Source organism: Diadema setosum, chromosome 1 (assembly GCF_964275005.1).
Source record: "Diadema setosum chromosome 1, eeDiaSeto1, whole genome shotgun sequence".
Classification (NCBI taxonomy): domain Eukaryota; kingdom Metazoa; phylum Echinodermata; class Echinoidea; order Diadematoida; family Diadematidae; genus Diadema; species Diadema setosum.
The window spans coordinates 14,573,999-14,593,144 of record NC_092685.1 but is presented as its reverse complement, the minus strand read 5'-3'; the positions used below and the strand labels follow the sequence as shown (position 1 = coordinate 14,593,144).

At 38.5% G+C, this 19,146-nt stretch overlaps 1 protein-coding gene across 1 annotated transcript in view; it reads left to right on the top strand.

Moving 5' to 3' along the window:
• Positions 1-19,146, top strand: part of LOC140227252 (leucine-rich repeat-containing protein 57-like) — a 58,000-nt gene that overhangs the window by 21,153 nt on the left and 17,701 nt on the right. Inside the window, exon 3 of the mRNA XM_072307677.1 lies at positions 11,415-11,683. Coding sequence (XP_072163778.1) covers positions 11,415-11,683 — 269 coding nt within the window. The remainder of the gene's footprint in view (positions 1-11,414; positions 11,684-19,146) is intronic.

Below are 19,146 nucleotides of genomic sequence, written 5' to 3'. Positions count from 1 at the left end.
TTTGGTTGAGACCTGATTTCAGGTTTCTAACATTTTTTGGTGAGATAATGAGAAACCTTTTATGAAATATGGAAGAGCATTTAATTCTATGAGGAATTCAGCATTTATTTGATGAAAATTGGTTTTGAAATGGCTGAGATATCCAAAAAAGAGCGATTCTAATAAAGTGTGGGACCCACACTTTATTACGATCCCTTTGTTTTACTTTGTTTTTGGATTCGTCAGTCATTCCAAACCCGATTTTCATCAAATAAACTTTGAATTCCTCTTAAATGGTATGCTGTGTACTATATCATAAGTGTTTTCTTGGTATCTCGCAAAAAGTTAAAAGCCCAATTCTCATCTCCACCAATACTGAACCATCCCTTTAAATGAATCTCAAGGGATTTGGATGTTTTGTTATTGCTGTTGTTGTTTGTTTGTTTGTTTGTTTTTGGTGGGGGGGGGGGGGTAGAGATAATAGCTGCAACCGAAGACAAAGCAAGAGTCTTGGAAAATACCAAAATACTGTTTGAATGGCTCAATCCTAAAGCACATTGCTAAAAAAAGAAGAAAAATGTGCATTTACTATTTCATTTTGGGAATAAAAGGCAAAAAAAAAGAAGAAAGAAAGTCTGAGGCATGAGATTTAACTTGCCAGGTAGTTACTTGTCAAGCAGGCCCAGCATCCCAGTGTGAGAAATGGCTCTTAGATAGGCTGTTACATGTGGCACAGTATACAAATAGTGAATGGTCATGAGTGCAATAGTACAAGATTTCGCACGAGGTGAAAGATAGAGGTGCTTTATTCAACTGTAATTGTTGAGTGCGCGCGGCACATGTTTGTTTATTGTGACATCAGATCACATGCAGTGGAACATTTTGGTCAAACAAAATTGCACTGCTGACAGCCAGAGAGCGTGCAATGGAACTTTTCACTAGATGTCACGTGATGGGCAATCGACCAATCGGATAGCTGTACATTCTAAATAGGTGTTGTATATATAATATAGGCCTGATGTATGCAGTAATTGCACTCTCTGAGGCTGTTTGTCTTCCACGGAAATGAATATTGGTCAATTAATGGTGAATGAGGATCAGATCAGATGTACAGACTGACCCATTCTTATTCCCCAACAAATATCCTGGAAGGTTCCATGTCCCCCCCCCCCCCCCATCACTTCTTGAATATTAACGAGAAAAGTACTCTGAGAGTGCAGACCTCCGAGGCCAAGCAGCTAATTTTCACTACTTGATCTTCTTCTTCCATAGAGATCAGTGATTTCCATTCATACATGCATGCTGAAAATTGCCCAATTTCCCAATATTGAAGTCTTTTGTTACGTCATCAGCTTCCAGCTACATTATGCAAACCTCAAATACATGCAGCTTAAACTCCCAAGTTTATTGACCCTATCTGTCAAAATAACAAAAATCCTTTAAAAAATCCATAAAAATTCCTGGATCACTACCAAACTTTAATCATCTGTTCCTTGTGTCAATATCAACTTTTCCTGCAAGTTTCATTCAAATCCGTTCACAACTGTTTGAGTATATTTCGCACAGACAAACAAACAAACAACCAAACAAAAACCAAACTAACAAACAAACGAACCAACGCCAATGAAAACATATGACTGATTGCCATTAAATCCAAAACAACAACAACAACAACATATCCTCCTTCCATGGTGGAGGTAATAATTTGAGAACTCTTGATGAGGAAGTAGGAAGTAGGAAGTGGGAAGTGTAAGACCAAGATGGAAATTCTGCCACTGCTGTGGGTAAACATTTACTGTGACTGGAGCAGAGATGACACATGCATCTGATCTAGGTTGTTTTCATAGATTTTATTGTGAGTCTTTGGGTGCCATTTTATCGTGATATTGACAATGAAACAGAGCTCGTCAGTTCTTTATTCACTTTCATCACTTCTTCATATTTGTTTGCTCCATTCATAAATCTATAAAAAAAGTCCTATAAATGTAGGTCTCTTTCAGCTCTGATTTTCTTCAATAATTTCCATTGCTTTGACCTGGAATTTGCATGAGAAATGAAAATTATGTGAAATTCACAATAATAGTTAGGTGTATGCATCATGTGGGATTGTTCATCCTTCTGGTCCAGATGTCATTATCACATTATGGAATGGTTGTACTGTGGATTTTCTTCATACCTCTCCCAGCTATGCAACGTGGGGTATAGATTGAGGCTGATTAGATTTTGGGTGAATCCCTATTAAAAAGTGAATGTCAAAGGTCATGAAACTTTTTCTAAAAATGGCATATTTTTTATGTAACTTCAGCCGGGAGTAATCAGTGGTATTATTTTAAAGGATGGGTAAAAATATAAAGCAGACTTGTATTTACATGAAATAACTAGAGGGGCCGTCAAAGGCGGCAGACCCACGCCGTAGCAGCGCTACAGAGTCGGGGTAAACATACTATGCATTCGGTCACCTGCCAGAATTCGGTCACTTACCAGTATCACTTATCACCAGCCAGTGAGTTCTACCAAAGATCGTACACTTCAGTGTACGATCTTTGATTCTTAAAGTCACATCACACGCAAATCACATTATTACACATACTGGAACACTCATTCACAACAGGAAAGTCCTTTAGTCTCCTCCAAAAATCCATTGAAAAACCCAAATTCCACCGTCAAAAGTGCAGAATCAGAACTTTTCCAAGCGCGCACGAATTAAGTCCAGTTTCAAGAGAAGGGTCTACGGGTCGCCAAAAAAGTGCGAAAAATCAAGAAATACACCGTTTTCTTGCGGGATATTTTGCTTATATAGCAAGTCGAGAGTGTGATGGTATCAAAGGTCGTATGAGTGTACGATCTTTGATGGTATCCACAAAAGTGCAAAAGAAAAAACAAAATTTACGTACCCCCTGGGCAATTACCCCTATGGCAATTATTCAATGCAAGGGTTGAATGCAAATGTCTACTGCACCAGTATTCAGTCACCAACGACCACCGCAATGTCCCCGATACAATTTTGCGCCAACAGGGTAGAGCGCGATGCATTTTTAGCGGCCTTGAACACGCATTGACATTGAGTGCGCATATCGTGCAGTGTGACTGGGACCGAGCAAATTTTTTCATGATTGAGGAATGCTCCTCCAACGAAAAAAAAGAATCAATATTAATTTGAAAAATCACCAAATACGGGCCAGTTTGTCACGATGGAGAGCAAACTTTCATAAATCCAGAAGGACATAGTCCCTCAAATAAACGTTAATTATGGAATTCTTACAAACATTTGAGCAGCGAAGTCGGATCGTTTGGGAGTTATGTTTTCGTATGGTAGCGGAAAATCGCAAAGTAAGAAACATGAAATGTTCGGAGTGGTCACTATACAGTACCATGGGGTCAAAACTTCAAGGTCACACAGAATTTGCAAGGGTCAACCGATTATCACCAAAATCTAATTGATTCTTTCCTGTCATTATCCAAACATTCCCTGAACATTTTGTTCAAATCCGTTTACCCGTTCTCTTGTTATCTTGTACACAAACAAAAAAACAAAGAAACAAAGTACGGAACCCTTTACATAACCCCCTGCCGATTTTCATCGGTGTGGATAATTATGGTGATACGTCAAGATAAAGATCAAAGGCCAATGCACTCACCCCGAAGAAAAATAGAAGAAAAAATCATTGAAAAATATATGGAATGTTTCTAGATATTCGTTTCACTGCAAAAGTGATGTTGAGGGTATCATAAATCGACACAAATCAACATGCATTTGGATTTCAGGGCCCCTTTAAAAATAATCTTGTGCATGTAGAGGATTATAGGTTAATCAGTAAGGTCAGTTTTCTGTGATACTTGTGACGAACAAAAGACATGGTGAGGGAACATGCAAGTTATGATGAGTCGAGGGGAAGGTGCATTCCAGTGTCTTTTGTTAAACATTTCAGTACTTTAGCAATGATTGACGGATGAGGTCATCTCAAGAATATTGGTTTGGAAGGATTTTTGTGGGCGTTCCCAAGTAATCTGAAGAAAAATAGAAGAAAAAATCATTAAAAATATATGGAATGTTTCTAGATATTCGTTTCACCGCAAAAGTGATGTTGAGGGTATCATAAATCAACACAAATCAACATGCATTTGGATTTAAGGGCCCCTTTAAAAATAATTTTGTGCACATAGAGGATTATAGGTCAATCGGTAAGGTCAGTTTTCAAGATCAATAGACTCATCAAGGTGGAAATTGAATTCCATGTAAAGACAGTATAGTGCCATGGTGAGAAAGCAGAACCATCCCAGTTGAATGTGTGCACGAGTGAAATTACTCTAGTTTTACATTATTATGAATGAATCTCCACTGTGCAAGGGATGTTTTAGATATGACTCTATTTTGCTAGTTTTTTTTAATATTTCATATTTCATTCCACATATTGTTGTGGTAAACTGGTATGGTACAATGCATGTTTTTATTTTGCCAAAACTTGCAGGAATCTTTGTGTAGGAAGATTCGGTTAATCTTGAAGACAGCTTAAGGAGGAGGATGATAAGTAAGCTGTTTTCACAATTTTCTGTACACTGAGAAAAGTGAGCTTGAGCTCTCTAAGGGACTTGAGAGGATGATACACCAGGGGAATGATGAAGGAAAGAAGCTTTTGTCATCCGGTCCTCGCCTAGCAACCAGGGCATCTTGCATCTTGTCTTAGCGCATATGGTGATAGCTGCAACAGATGGAGGCGAGAGACCAGACCACATCAAACGGCACAGCAGGATCGCCGGCTCACGTACACCCAGATCTAATTGTCCGGGATGACTGCCACTCCCAGTACACCAGGCCGGCACCTCCGCCAATTCAAGTTCATTTGCACCTTAAAGACTTAATCCCATGGTATTCCACACGGGCCCCTTGTTTGCTGTGATTGCTTGCCACTGATCTGGGAATTGCATTTTCTCCTGGCCACCCCAAGAATAGCATGTTGTTTCTAAATTCCATCACTGGCTAAATTTTTCCTGATTGGGATGCCCTGCACCCCCCTCCCATTCCCCTCATCCCATTTTGCACCTAGTCTTTGAAATTTGAGATTTAAGAATGTTTGCTGGAATTCGTTCTTTCAATGCCCATGTATCCATATAAAGATGTCCAATATTTCAGCCGTGTTTACCCATCACAGGGGAGAGGGATAGATGAAGCAATTGCATTAGGTGTTCCGCTTGACGTGCAGTTCAATGCGCTGGAGAACTTTGGTGGAGAAATGGAAAAACATGAACCCTAGCATTTGTGACGACAGCTGCTGAAGTGCGCTATGCTGCACACCATCATACCATAGTGCAGCCTCACCTCAAGTTCTGGTCTTGTCAATTAGCACAGCAGTTCTTGTTTTTATTGTATTTTTCTCTCTTTTTTTTTTTATAGTAATGATAGTTCCATGTCAAGTGGGAGTGGATAATTTTGTATACAAATCTTTTCAACAGAAGGAAAGACAAACAAGAAATAAGAAATATCTGCAATGATGGGAGTGTTTTGATTGTGTAACCTTCTGATCCTACCAGCCAGTTCGATGGTTGATTGACGGGCAAGGCAACGGTGGACCATGACCCCTTTGGTTCTGGACCAGGAATAGCTTATGAACTGCTCTTTGTGCATGACACCACAGTCCAAAGTGTAAGAAGCCATCCTCCAAACATCCCCCGTGGGCTAAATATTGTACTGCTTTGATGGCATCTATGTGCTGAATCGTACAATTGTTTATCGGTGCAATCCCCTCAGTGCACAGGCCTTTGTTTCATCAGTGTGTTCCCATGAACTGTGCAGATGTTTGTCACGTACATCAGGGAGGTGGAAAGCCACCTCCCTGCGTACATCAAGGTTTGAAAAAGAACAAATGGATACAGATATTTTTTCTTTTTATTTGTAATTCACAGCAGCAGTCTCTTATTCTACTCACTGGCTGTACTTATTACCTCTACCAAGCAGCATTATGCTTTTATCAGCATTGCTTGTTTGTCTGCCTCTCTGTATATTTGTCTGTCTGTCTGTCTGTGTGCAAAATTACTCAAAAGGTTATGAACAAATTTAGAGGAAATTTTCAGGAAAGTTGACGATGACACAAGAAACAGAAGATTAAATTTTGGTAGTGATCCAGATCACCACCTGGATCCAGGATTTTTTTTTTCGAATTTTTAAAAGGATTCTTTATCACTGGGAAATAGGGCCAACAAATTAGGGAATTCTAGCTGCACATATCTGAGATGCGTATACGTGCACTGAGTGTACCACGCTCGAGGCATCAGCAAAAAATGACATTTTCTCAAGCACATCACTGCCGAAGCTATTCAATTCAATTCAATTCAATTTATTTATTTTCATTCTTCCTTTTCCAACAAATCATAACACAAGATAAATCAGGTATTACATCATAAACAAAAACATTTGCCTTTGCCATAGATAAATGATATCGATAAACATAAGAGCGCATACTGGCAAAAAAAAAAATGATACAAAGTTATGCTTCAGTTGGAAAAAAAATAGAGAGGTCCACTAAAAAGCAAAGCTTGTATATTGTAAACCACTCATAACACTTATGAATTACTTATTTACAAACACTTGTCACAAATATAGTATACAACAGGAGAAACACAACAGCATGACGCAACTTGCCAGAATAGATGAAAAGAATGGAAGGAAAGAAAGAAAAAGAGAGAATGAGAGAATGCCTACACGCTGAACAAGGGAAATGGAACAGGGGATGGAAGAGAATGTGCTTCATAAGAGTTGGCGCTGCATGCAGCTGTGCAAGGATTGAGATGGCTACTTCATTACTTAATAATGAGTTTAGTGGTTGAATGATTGGTGGATGGGTGAATGATGAACCCTGAGGTTGACAAATCTATAGCTAATGAAAAAAAAAAAGCATATCAGGGAGGATTTAATAGAAAAGATTTCAACTTGCGCTTAAAAGAATACAAAGATTGGGAATTTTTCATTTCGCAGCTTAGTGAGTTCCAAAATCTAGGACCGGTATATATAAATGTATTCTGAGCCAATAAAGTTCTCAGGAGGGGTAAATGAAACTCATTAGATTGTCTAGTGGGATAATTATGAAAAGACTGGTTCTGAGGGAACATTGAATTGAAAATACTGGGAAGTGCATTTACATTGTAATTAAACATTATCTGACCAAGTTGAAAAAAATACAAAGCTTTAATTTTCAAAATCTTATATTTAGTAAATAATGGCTCTGTATGGGAACGTGGCGGGACGCCACAAATAATACGAATAGCCTTTTTTTGTAATAACAGTAGTTTATCTAGTAAATTTTGATGGGCACTACCCCACGCTAAGAGTCCATAATTAAGATAAGGTAAAATTAGAGAAAAATACAACGTCAACAAAGAGGACAATGGAATATTGAGAGTATGTCAGATGATCTGCAAAAATCATTAATATAGATGATAAAAAGTAAAGGTCCTAATAAACTACCCTGTGGGACGCCACATTTAATGAATTCTAAACTCGAGCTGTTCTCGTTCAGAGATACGTATTGTTTACGGTTTTGTAGGTAACTCCTGAACCACTCCAAGGCCTTCCCCCGTATTCCATAATGAGACAGTTTATAAAGTAATATTTCATGATTAATCGTATCGAAAGGCCTTGGAGAAGTCCAGGAAGATACCAATAATATGAGAATGATTATAAATAGTATGCGCAGCGTGGTCAATAAACTTTAAAAGGGCATGAATGGTGCTATGTTTCTGATGAAATCCAAATTGAGAAGCTACCCGTCTCGGTCAGTACAAAAGGTAGAGGCATTAGAGAGGATTCTTTATTTTTAGGAAATAGAGCCATGTTTAGCATATGTATACATGTATGATATGTGTACATGGGTGGAAATAAACTACTTGGTGAAGCTCTATGCTGTCTAGGTGCTTTTCTACTGTAAAATGAAGTGCTTTGGCATATTCAGGTAATCTTGAATTAATAAATAGTAAAAGAAAAAATAGACATCACTTGGTGGATGTTTCATTGACTTTGGCTGGAAAAGAAGAAAGTTTCTCATGCCATCATAAAACACTGAAAGCATTCTCTTTTAAACTTTGTAGAGGAGTGGAAATTCATTTTGGCCTACTCTTCATGGTTTTTGAGCTAGTTACTCTGTGGAATTTTATTATACCTCCGCCACAAAGTGGTGCCGGAGCCGGGAGGCATTATGTTTTCGGGTTGTCCGTCCGTCTGTCCGTAATCAATTTTGTGGACAGCGTAACTAAAAAACTGTCTGAGGTATCATAATGAAACTTGGCATGTGTGATGAGTCGGCAAAGTTGTGCCTATCAACTTCTAGGCGCACATGCCAAAGGTCAAAGGTCAAAAGGTCAAGGTCAAATGCTAAAAAATTTCACTCTTTCCCCCATATCCATGCAATGCCTACAGGTATTTTCCTTAAACTTAGTGTATACATATGTACTACCAAATAAAGATTCTCCAGAGAGAGTTTTGGGTCATGAGGTCAAAGGTCAAGTAAAAAATTTTGAAATTTCATGTTTTTCCCTATATCTCACAAATGGTTCGTGGTATCTTAATGGAACTTAGTATATGTGCATGTACTGACTGACAGTGATTATCTAGGGAATTTATATGTTGGGGGTCATGGGTCAAAGGTCAAGGTCAACTCCTCAAAATGTCACTTCTTCCCTCATATTTATGCAATGCCTGCAGGATTTTTCTTGAAACTTGATATATACATGTATTACCCAATGGAGATTCTCTGGGAAGTTTCTTTCCAAAAGGTCAAATTTCAAAAGGTCAAGTGAAAGTGCTAAATTTCACTTGACCTTTGAATTTATGGTCTTTAAGTCAAAAGTCAAGGGTCAAAGGCCAGGTTTAAATACTAATGTTTTACCATTTAATACTGAAATGACACTTTTTCTCCATACCTTGAAAATTACTCAATGCATAAACTTATAAAAGGGTCAAAAGTCAAGTTAGTAAAAACCCTTCAATTGCCAAATACCTGCACTCTTAGACAATTTAGCCATTCAGCCAATTAAGCCTAGTTCAAGGAAAGTGAACATTTAGCACATTTGTGACAAATCTGTCATTTTAATATTTTGCCAATTATTGTAAAGACATTGTACTATAGACCTATAAGGAGAACCATGCATTATAGCGGAGGCATACCAGTCACCATAGCGACATCTCTAGTATTTCTTCTTTTACTCAGTATGAACACCTTGTAGGATGAAAAGTTAAGGTTTCACCTAGATTTGCCATCTCAGCCATGTGACAGTAAATCCCAGAAATATTTTATGAAGGTTTAATGATGGTCAATGTGGTGCCATTATTTTTCAGTTCAAGGTATGCTAGAAACATTCCAATTCAACATGTATATATATCCAACATTTGAATTAAACAAATTCAAATATACCAGTACCATAAAATCTGTAAGTTGGTGGAATTGATCAATTTTTTTTCTTTCCTTTTTTTTAGCAGTGTTTACACTAGAGCCTGCCTGCCCATGTGCAAAGTGTATATTGCATCCACTTTGCATAGAATAAATGTTACAATTTCCTCAAGCAAATAATCATTCTATCATATAATTCCATTCGAAAACCCCCCTCAGCATGTGTTTATGTGTTTGATTTTTAATGGTTCTGATGAAAGGTTTGTGAGTGCAAGCTAGTACTCAGATGAAGTGGGGGCATTCAATTACATTGTCAGTCAGTGTACCGCCTGCGTATGGGGGAGATTTGTTTTGCAGGGGGTGCCAGAGAGATATTGGTTCCTCGAAGCCAGCCTGCCTAATGTCAAATGTGAATATTTATTTAATCCTGCAAATGTTTGTTTATAAATGTCAGAGATGAATGAGTTTGTAAATGTGATTACTTAGGTAATGTCAGCTTGCGTGTGTGACCATAACAGCAGGGGAACTCGGTAGGTGTGTTTGGCAGCTGTGAGGTAAACAAAGAAAAAGCTGTAATCCGCAGCAGAAACATGGTGCACTTTTCATTCAGATCAGAGATTTCTGTGAAACCCTCATCATTTGTGAATTTTTCATTCCTGACAACAGAAGTATGAAAGGGGTTAGTGTGATAATATACCGTATGCGCTGTATATTTTGCCAACTTATGTTAGGTGCTTTTTGCAAATGTAAAAATATGCTAAAATATTAACTCTGATCCTGACATAAATGTGACATGCACATGTATATTTCTTTGTTTGTTATTGTACTCCAAGATTGTGTCTTTAGTCACTTACAAAATCATGAAGAAGTCCAAATTTGCAAAAAATCAGACTCCCTTAATATATGGCATATGTAACAGTATTGCATTAAGTTGTTAAAATCTGAAATGACTTTACATTCAAAATAAAACCAGAGCATTGAAATCTCTGAACAAGTTTTCATCACTATGCATCCCATTTTTATATCTATTTTTTTTTGTGTGTGTGTGTGTGTGTTCAAAGTTTTGAGTTTTGAAAAAAAGTCATTTATGTAGTACAAACTGTTTAAAATGTTTGAATGCATCAACTAAGCATTCAATTTCAAAATAATTATTTTCTAACTTTAAAAAAAAAGTCATCAAGTACAAGTAGTTTATATTCTCCCACTGTCTCACTCTTTGTGTGGCAGAGAGCTGAATCTAGTGATAGATTCTGCATTCTCAAAATGCTTGAATTGTGCTGACAAATTCTCTCATGCAGATTGCAGGGTTCAATGACCAATTTCATATGATATGTTGCCAGTAAACTTTGTGTGAGTTGAAGTCTCAGAGATTGGCGGAAGTCCTCTGCCTTCAGCAGTATTTAACTCTTGTGAGAGACAAAGTTTTATGGACTCTCTCACAGTGTTTACTTTTTATCGCCTTGTTCAGTTCGTAGTTACATGTTGATACATTTAAGTGTGTATTAAATGGTGTTTGGGCATTTTTCTATTGCATGTTGTATGAATGTTGCTATCAATTAAACATGGATTTTGTCAACAAAATGCGTACACTTTCCCTTTTAAATAAAAAGGGTACTTCCAGGCAAGATTTTATTTTATTTCATTTATTTATTTATTTTTTTGGCTGTATGACAGATACACTACTCACAGACATTTATCGCAACTATTTTCATTAAAAAAAAAGTACCAACCCCACTACAGGACAACAGTTTTGCAATCTTTTGGTATTGCTGGCCCCTGCATGCAACCAGTCTTGCATGCATGATGGGTAGCTAGTCTATACCTGTTGTAGGTGCATGTATTTGGCCAATATTATACTATTATGAACACACGCTATCAAGGCAAAGATCAACAAGGCTTCCCTTGGTAGATAATGCATGTTACTCTACATTTCAACCATCCCTCTCAGGTCATCTTTGAGTAGCCAGACCCTCATAAACCATTCCAAGCACTCAGGAATCATGGATGTGTTCTTCATCATTATTTTTATGTCCTGCTCTCTCCCCCTCCTCCTCCCAGCCTCCCTGCCAGAGGACATATTTGCCCTGAAGAAGCTGGACACGCTGTCCTTGTCCCGGAACCGACTGACCACCATCCCACCCTCCATATCCAGGCTGGCGGCGCTCAAGACGCTCACCCTCTCGGGCAACGGCATCAAGCAGTTCCCGCTGGAGATCTCGGCGCTGCGGCATCTGGACGTCCTGGACCTCTCCTCCAATGCCATCACGGAGATTCCATCAGGATGCGGGGGCGTGCAGGCCATTGAGATCAACCTTAACCAGAACCAGGTGAGGGGTGGAAGGATGAGCTTGGTTGTACTGAGGAACTATTGCGGCTCTGTGGAAAAGACACAGATTCTCTATCATGAGGTTCAAGTCCCCTGGCAGCTGTAGTTGTTGCCCTAGGCAAGGCATTTTCCTTGCCTAGTACTTTGGAGGGGATCTAGGGTTAGTGGTCCTGTGGTAGCTTGCTAATAAGCATTTGAGTGCTTCATTTGTTCCCATATAATAGAAAATGCAGATGTACCCAAAAAACACAAAGAATAACCCCAAAATACAACCGTAAACACTGTTATCTGGTATATACTAGTACACTATATGCAGCTTGAGCTGAATAGAACCTTCCAAAAATCTGATGGTGTTGTATGGTTTGTGATGGATCAGGGGAATTTGATTGGAAGCATAATTATATTTATGGAAAAATATTTTACTACCATAAATTTGCAATAATTTGTAGGCAAAATAATCTCTTCAAAACTCACATTTGATCCTCAGAGGGTCTGTCTGTTTTAGATAGTGTATAAAGGCTGGAACAAAAGTCATCATGGGGTGTGGAAGAAGGGGAAAGGGGAGGGAGAGTTCACTCAGTATGTCATTGTTGAAAGAAACCTGTGTATCCCAACATATTTGCAGACATGTAGGTGTGTGTAAGCAGTCCTAGGGAGTCTACAGTACAATATGTCTGGTCAGTGCAGTCCGTGTTTCCAAGAACAAAGTGGGATGTGCAAATCTTTTTACAACAGCAAAATAAAAAGTTGTTCACATACATGTACATAGCGATAAATGAGTTTCAGCTGAATTTTAGAGAGGAGTCCGGCTTGCCCGGAAAAAGAAGTGTGATAGGCAAAGTTCAGTGCAGAGCCAAATATGTGTGGTGGATTAAGTCATGCAGTGCACTTATTAGTTGGCCATCTATCTGTCATCGTGGAACGGAAACGAGGAAGACACAGAATAGCTTTGTGCACAGATTTCCATCACGCCGCACTGTGCTAAAGTCGTCATGGTCTAATTTTGCCGAACGCTGACCAGGATTAGTCATCAGGCGGCCTGGTGATGGCAATCCCAACTGGCCGCCGATCGGAAAATGAAAATGTACAAGTTGATGGGGTAATTTGTCCCCCCCTCAAACGATGCGTCTGTAGCCCTGGTCTGGCATAACGCCCATCGGGTAAAAGAGACATCAGATGTGATTGGGTTGTTGTCAGGGTCTGGTTCGCGGGGGCCAGTTACTGCCAGCTATGCCGAGCCCAGATGATATGTCTGGGGATGCCACAACAGGCTTCTTATATCCACCTTCACGGCCAAGGTCAAATCAATTCTCGGAATCGGCGCTCAATCTCAGGGAAGATGTCAGCTGCACTTCTTTTGCCTTGGAAGATCTGGAAGTCATAAAGGAGACGTCTCCTATCAATTTTTTTATTGATTAGATCTGTTGGTATGCACACTTAGTTTGCTGATTGGTTGGACCTTGATTCATGTCCTAGCCATGACACCAGCGTCCTTGGAAGGAGACAGACATTCACACCCTCTGTTTCTCAGATCTTCTAGTGTGTTTGGTAATATGGCACCTGCTTTGGGTGTAGAAACCCTGTCATAGAAAGATCCTCACCTCACCCGTGAGAGCAAGCAAGGGACACATTCCCAGGGAAGGGAGATAGTGCACATTGCTATGTGGGATTGCAGTGCCCTCCCTCCCCCCCCCCCCCCCACCCTACTTCTCTCTGGGAAGTAGGTGAAGGGTTGCAACTATTGGAGATGGCCAAAAGCCATCTGGATTATAGAAGTGGCTAAATTATCCCAGGGTTTAGGCTGTGAGATTGCGAAGTATCTGCTCAATATGACATCATTTTCCTCAGGGCATCTTAGAGAAGAACCAAAATATGATATCTTTTAAGGTAAATTTTGGCATTTAGTTGCGAATTATGGGGATAATTATGTATGTGTGTGAGAACATATCTGTGCTGTGAGCCACCCCCCCCCCCCCAAGAAAAGGTGTATTTCCAGTAAGCATTACAGCACTAAAACTAAACCTCCCGCTCATTTATTCAAAGTACTGCAAAGGTGGAAATTTTTGTGGAATGCAAATTTTTATGTGAATTTTGCACAAAATGAAACTAGCATGAAAATAAAAGTGCACAGTTTTTTTTTTTGCTTGTTTATAATTTATCATTTTGTTGCTTTGATCACAAGGTACATGTAGGCATATATTGCAGGGAATAACTGTTGATATAAGTTTTCTTCATGTTCCCTAGTCCTGTAGAGTGAGTCAATGTGCTGTCATAATGCTACCTTTATGTGCTGCCAAAACCCTTGACTGCCATGGCAGCAGTGAGCTGCTATTAAGTGGTCACTCAATTGTTATGACCATCAGAAAGTAAAAACACACGAAATTCATCTGAACTGGCCAAGCGCAAAAATTAACTTATATGGGAAAAGTTCGGCCTTTGCTACATTCTGCTACAAAGGTCTATTCTGAACTTCCACCAGCATGGTACAAAGTATTTTGCTGCCAGAGTCTATATCTCACAGACATATTTTTCATACACCATTTCAAACATCTGTTGTTAACATTTCAGCTCCTTTTGATTCATTTGTTTATTGGATATCACCCTTTGTAATGAAATTCTCTCTTTAGCGCTCCATCTGTCACTGAGATGAATGTAGGTCAAGTTAAATGGTTGATTTTGTTGTCTTATTAGTGATTTGATGTTGCTAGTCATTAAAAAAAAAGTATTTTAAATTACAAACCTGAGAACAAGCTCAGGGTTTTGAGGGGTTATTATAGATTGTTCTAATGATGCATAGACTTCAATTCATCTCGCTGTGGGACCATATACAGTTTTACTTCTTGTTTTAACATACGATAGTGACCTGCTACACATAATTGTCAGTCACCGTAAAAAGTCTTGGTTCTCTCCCCAATCCCCATAAATCATTCCAGACTAACAAAAGAACTTATTTGAACACATGTTTCGAAGCATGTTTCATGCTTATGGTTATTTTTTGCAGGTCTGGAAGCCAACTTCAATCATGTTACTCCCCACCCTCCTCATCCCAACCGAACAAGTTTCTTGAATCACATTTTGCCAGTTGTTGTGTGCACGTGTTTTGCAATTGATATTTGCTCTCTGTATGGTGTGGCCTCTCAAAGTGATTGAGTAGGTGGAGCTTAGTCTGCTTTCTTTTCACCTTGGTGTGTGCATGTACTAATACTACATTTACACCAAGTTCCCGGTGGCCAGGTCTCTCGGCGGCCGGGGCGTTTGCCCGAAACGTAGTGCACCATGGATAGATGGGACATTCTGCTCTTTTTTCCCTCTTCCTAATCTAGTCTTGTTCGTTCCAGCCCTCGCTCCGGCGAACATATAGCTATCAGACGCCATTCTCATGGAGCCTGGTCAGGGTAGACTACACATTATTTTGAGTCGCATCTCACTATGGACGGCTCCAAGTATTGTTACGGCCTGTTTCATCATAACCGACAAGGTTTCTCTGTAACACCAGGACTGCCGTGGCAAATTTTTTTAACTGTTTAAGAATCCGACACAGTATCCACAGCAATTAAGGCCTGTCAAGTTTGCTATCCCATCCCACCGCGTTGTCTCACGGCCATCCTGTTTAGTCCACGATGGCCTGAAACATGACTGCCGTGGCCGTTGGGAACACAGTGTAAACATACTATTATACATTATTGTTGCATGTGAGCTCATCAGGGGTTTAATACTTCAAATATTGTAATTTTCACGGTGGTTTTATTTTTGTAGATTTCACAATTAGGCTTTCGATCGTAAAAAATTGAAAGATGAAAATGAAAGCAATAATTTGCCCTGCCTGCACTGTCCCATGCCAGCTCACTAGCATTGCAATATCAAATAACTATCAGTCCCTGTACTTTTTTTTTTCTGAGAGATTTCAAGCAATGTTTGAACAAAACAGCTTATTTTGGAATAAATATTTTCTTCTGAACATTTGTGTAATATTTTTTTTTTCCGGTTATCATGAAAAAGAGAAAACCGCAGCTCACAAAAACATGCAATCAACTGTCATTCACAAAATATCTGTAGGTCTAAATAAGCAGCATTTGAAGTATTTGCTGTGAGAGGATTTTGTGCGAGGACTGATTTCAGTGTGTGAGCAGCTTTGTAGTAACTTTAAACATGATTTAGAAAATACAAATGATTAAGAATCATGATCATGTATGAGAAATGTTTGTATTCTGAAACCCCTCTGCATCTCCCCTCGTTATGACCCAAGCAGCACTTCTTGGAAGTACAGTGACATCTTCTCCTCGCACGCAGCAGCGCATGGGCTGTTGTGATAGCAAGAAACACAACTCTCGTGCATCTTACATAAATCACCTCCTTACATTGGCTCCTCTTACACTGAGTTACAGCCGACATCGTATCGTTTGATAATGTTTTATAGTTGTCCTGGTCCGTGGTGTCACAACATGCCTGGCTGTCGTAAATCTTTGGCAACAGTTCACACAAGTTATCCGAGTATGATGGGAAAGTTTTGAGCAGTGCCTTTCTAAGAAAAGAGACTTTTTAGCAGTCAAAGTTATGTCACGTGAAAGTCTGTCTGTTTGTTCATTTTCCTGAGAAATACAACACTATGTTGTCTTTCTCAAATGATATGAAGTTATTCAGTGAGCCAAACGCTACTGATTTATAGTGGTATTAAATTTATTTATTTCATGTGTATAATATGAGCACTGTGAAAATTGAAGAATGAAGCAGAAATGTGCAATAAATACAAGCTCAATGTATGTTTATTAACTATGATCCTTAACAGGCAATTAATTTAGAATGTTCTTACGATAAAATCATGTAATGTTCAAGATTTTATTTCATCTTGGCCATCCATAGATATTGATGGGAACGATGCAAGTATTCTTGATGTGAGTGAATTGAAGTGGCAGCCATGACTACTCTGTGTCTATATTTAAATATCATTCAGAGAATCACTTAATGAAGTTTTGAAAGGAGGGAAGAGGTCCTCATGCACTCAGTTTCAGTTTTGATATTGATGTATAAATATTATATTAATAATGCTTATGAGACAATATTTTATGCGTCACTGTGATCATTCTAACTTAAAAAAAAAAAATTACATGTCTATATTGATAATAGGGAAAGGGGAGTTGAATGAAAATTATGGCCTGAAATGATTAGTGTAATAGATAGACTGGAATTTAGTGTTTTTAAGATTTGCAATGATTTTCCTGTGACTTAGCATGAGAAAAGTCACGTAAAATCACCATTATCCTCCTCGCCAAGCCCACCTCATCTTGTTTACGTGGAAAATTTCAAACATTTGTGGTTGTTTTTTGTTTTTCATTGTAGTGTTTTCTGAAACCTCAGAATGTCATGACTGCAGCAGGGTCATGTCATTAAAAAAAAAGATACGTGATCCATGTTTTTAATAACGTGAAAGACAGAGTCATTTTGTTTGCTGTCATCATCTATTGTGAAAGTAGAGAGCATTGGTAATGCCATCATAGTCTGAAAGTGTTTTGTCGTTGTGTTTGTGTGTTTATTTGTGTTTCTTCGCAATGATTAATTCCATGTGAATTCATTATCACAAGAAGTTGCCAATATTCCTGCATGCTTGGACTAAAGCTATATGATTATGTATTCCACTCTTTACCCGTTGAGGATGGACTGATTTTGCTACAACACGCATCTCCCATAGACAATTGCCCTAGTATACTTGGGACTCGTCCTCAACGGCGTAATGGATCCTTTGAGAGTGAATGGGATTGGCTTCTTTGCCAAAAAGAAGATGGAAAAAAATGCAAACTGCACATTCAGGGGGGAAAAAAAAGGAGACACCGAAAACCTGATGATAATAAATAACAAGCCATTGGTGCAACAAATGTGCCTTGTGTAGAATATCCTTGCCTGTGGTGAGTATTTCTAGATTCAGAGTGTCTAATTCCATGATGGATTGTCTGTTCTCACCCAAGTTCCGTGATTGCTGAGCGGAGTTGGCATTTTAGGTCAAGACAATTTGAAAATAGAGTTGCAAAACAGGTTTCAGTTTTCCGAAGCGAAGGAAAGGAATTGAATGTGTTCGTGTCAAAGAAAGGTAGTAATAGTAATAGGTAGTAAAAGGGCTGTCAATATCTCAGTGTAAGCTGGGGGAAAAAAAGACATTACGTAAGATTTTCTGTAAATGACTAAATGAAGTCTTATGTGTAATACATTTCAACAATTAATGACAGAATATGAGGAGCAAAGATTTGAATCAATTCCAGAATAAAATCAAACTGAACTTCATAAAGTAATGATAAAAAGGAAGCATTCTGATTTCAGTATGCTGTTTACGATACAGCAAGACTATATTTTTGTGATTTTACTGTTGTGCCAACCCTCTGTCTATTCAGCCATCTATCTATCTATCTGTAGCTATATTCATCTATTATCTATCCATTTATCTATCTATTCTATCTATTTTTCTATATATCTGTTATCTATTTCTGTCAATCTATCTATATCTGTCAGTCTCGGGGGCCAAGAGAGACATGTTCAGATGTAAACATGCCTCTTCACCTGTAGCTGAATGTCAGGGGTGACTGTCAATGCCCTCGATGGGACATAAAATGTTCACATGATCCAAGGTTTCATTCAAAAATTTGTCCTTGTACTCGCTCAATGACCATGACATTCTACAAACTGTCTTCCCCAGGCACCATCCAGGAGAAAGACTTGGCAGAGATGCCAGCTGTTACTTTTTTTTTTTTATTATTTTGTACTTTTTGGCCAAAAATACTGCAAGTTTTTGGAAAATACTGTTTTCCCCCAAATTTTGTTGCTAGATGTGTCTATTGCAGGAAAGATAAAAATAGTGTTTGTTTGTTTGTTTGTTTTTACCCAAAAAAAAAATGCAGTAGCAATATACAGTGTGCAGACATTTGATGTGACAGTGATACATGGAGCTCAGGCTGTCAATAAAAGCTCATCAAACATTCTCTGTAAAGGTAATAAAAACACCCCAATTAGCTGTGAAGATTTGACATTGAAAAAAAAAAACCCAAAAGCAAACAAAATTTGAAATGTATATTTATTCAACAGTCCTATGCTGTTTCATGCTGCCTTATATATACACTAAATTTCATCTTCTACTTTAAGAACCAGCGTAGTTATTTTCCTGATTAACCTTCCATTTCTTAAACCTGTGACTTTCCCCACCCCTCTCCCAACTGCTGTAATATTCAGAATGTGTTCGGAATGTATCAGCTCAATCTAGCCACAGATATTAAACAACTTCTACTTGCAGAAAGCAATTGAGTGTTTGTCAATCAAGCAATCATTACTCATGCTTTCGACACACAAAGAAAATGATCTACACTTGTATTCTAGAAACAAACAGCTTGTAAAGATGTGAAGTTTTGTTGTTGTTTTTTTCTGAGCCAGATGAAGTCAGTTTCAATGCTTAGATCAAATTCTAGTCTAAAGTTTAATTCTTTT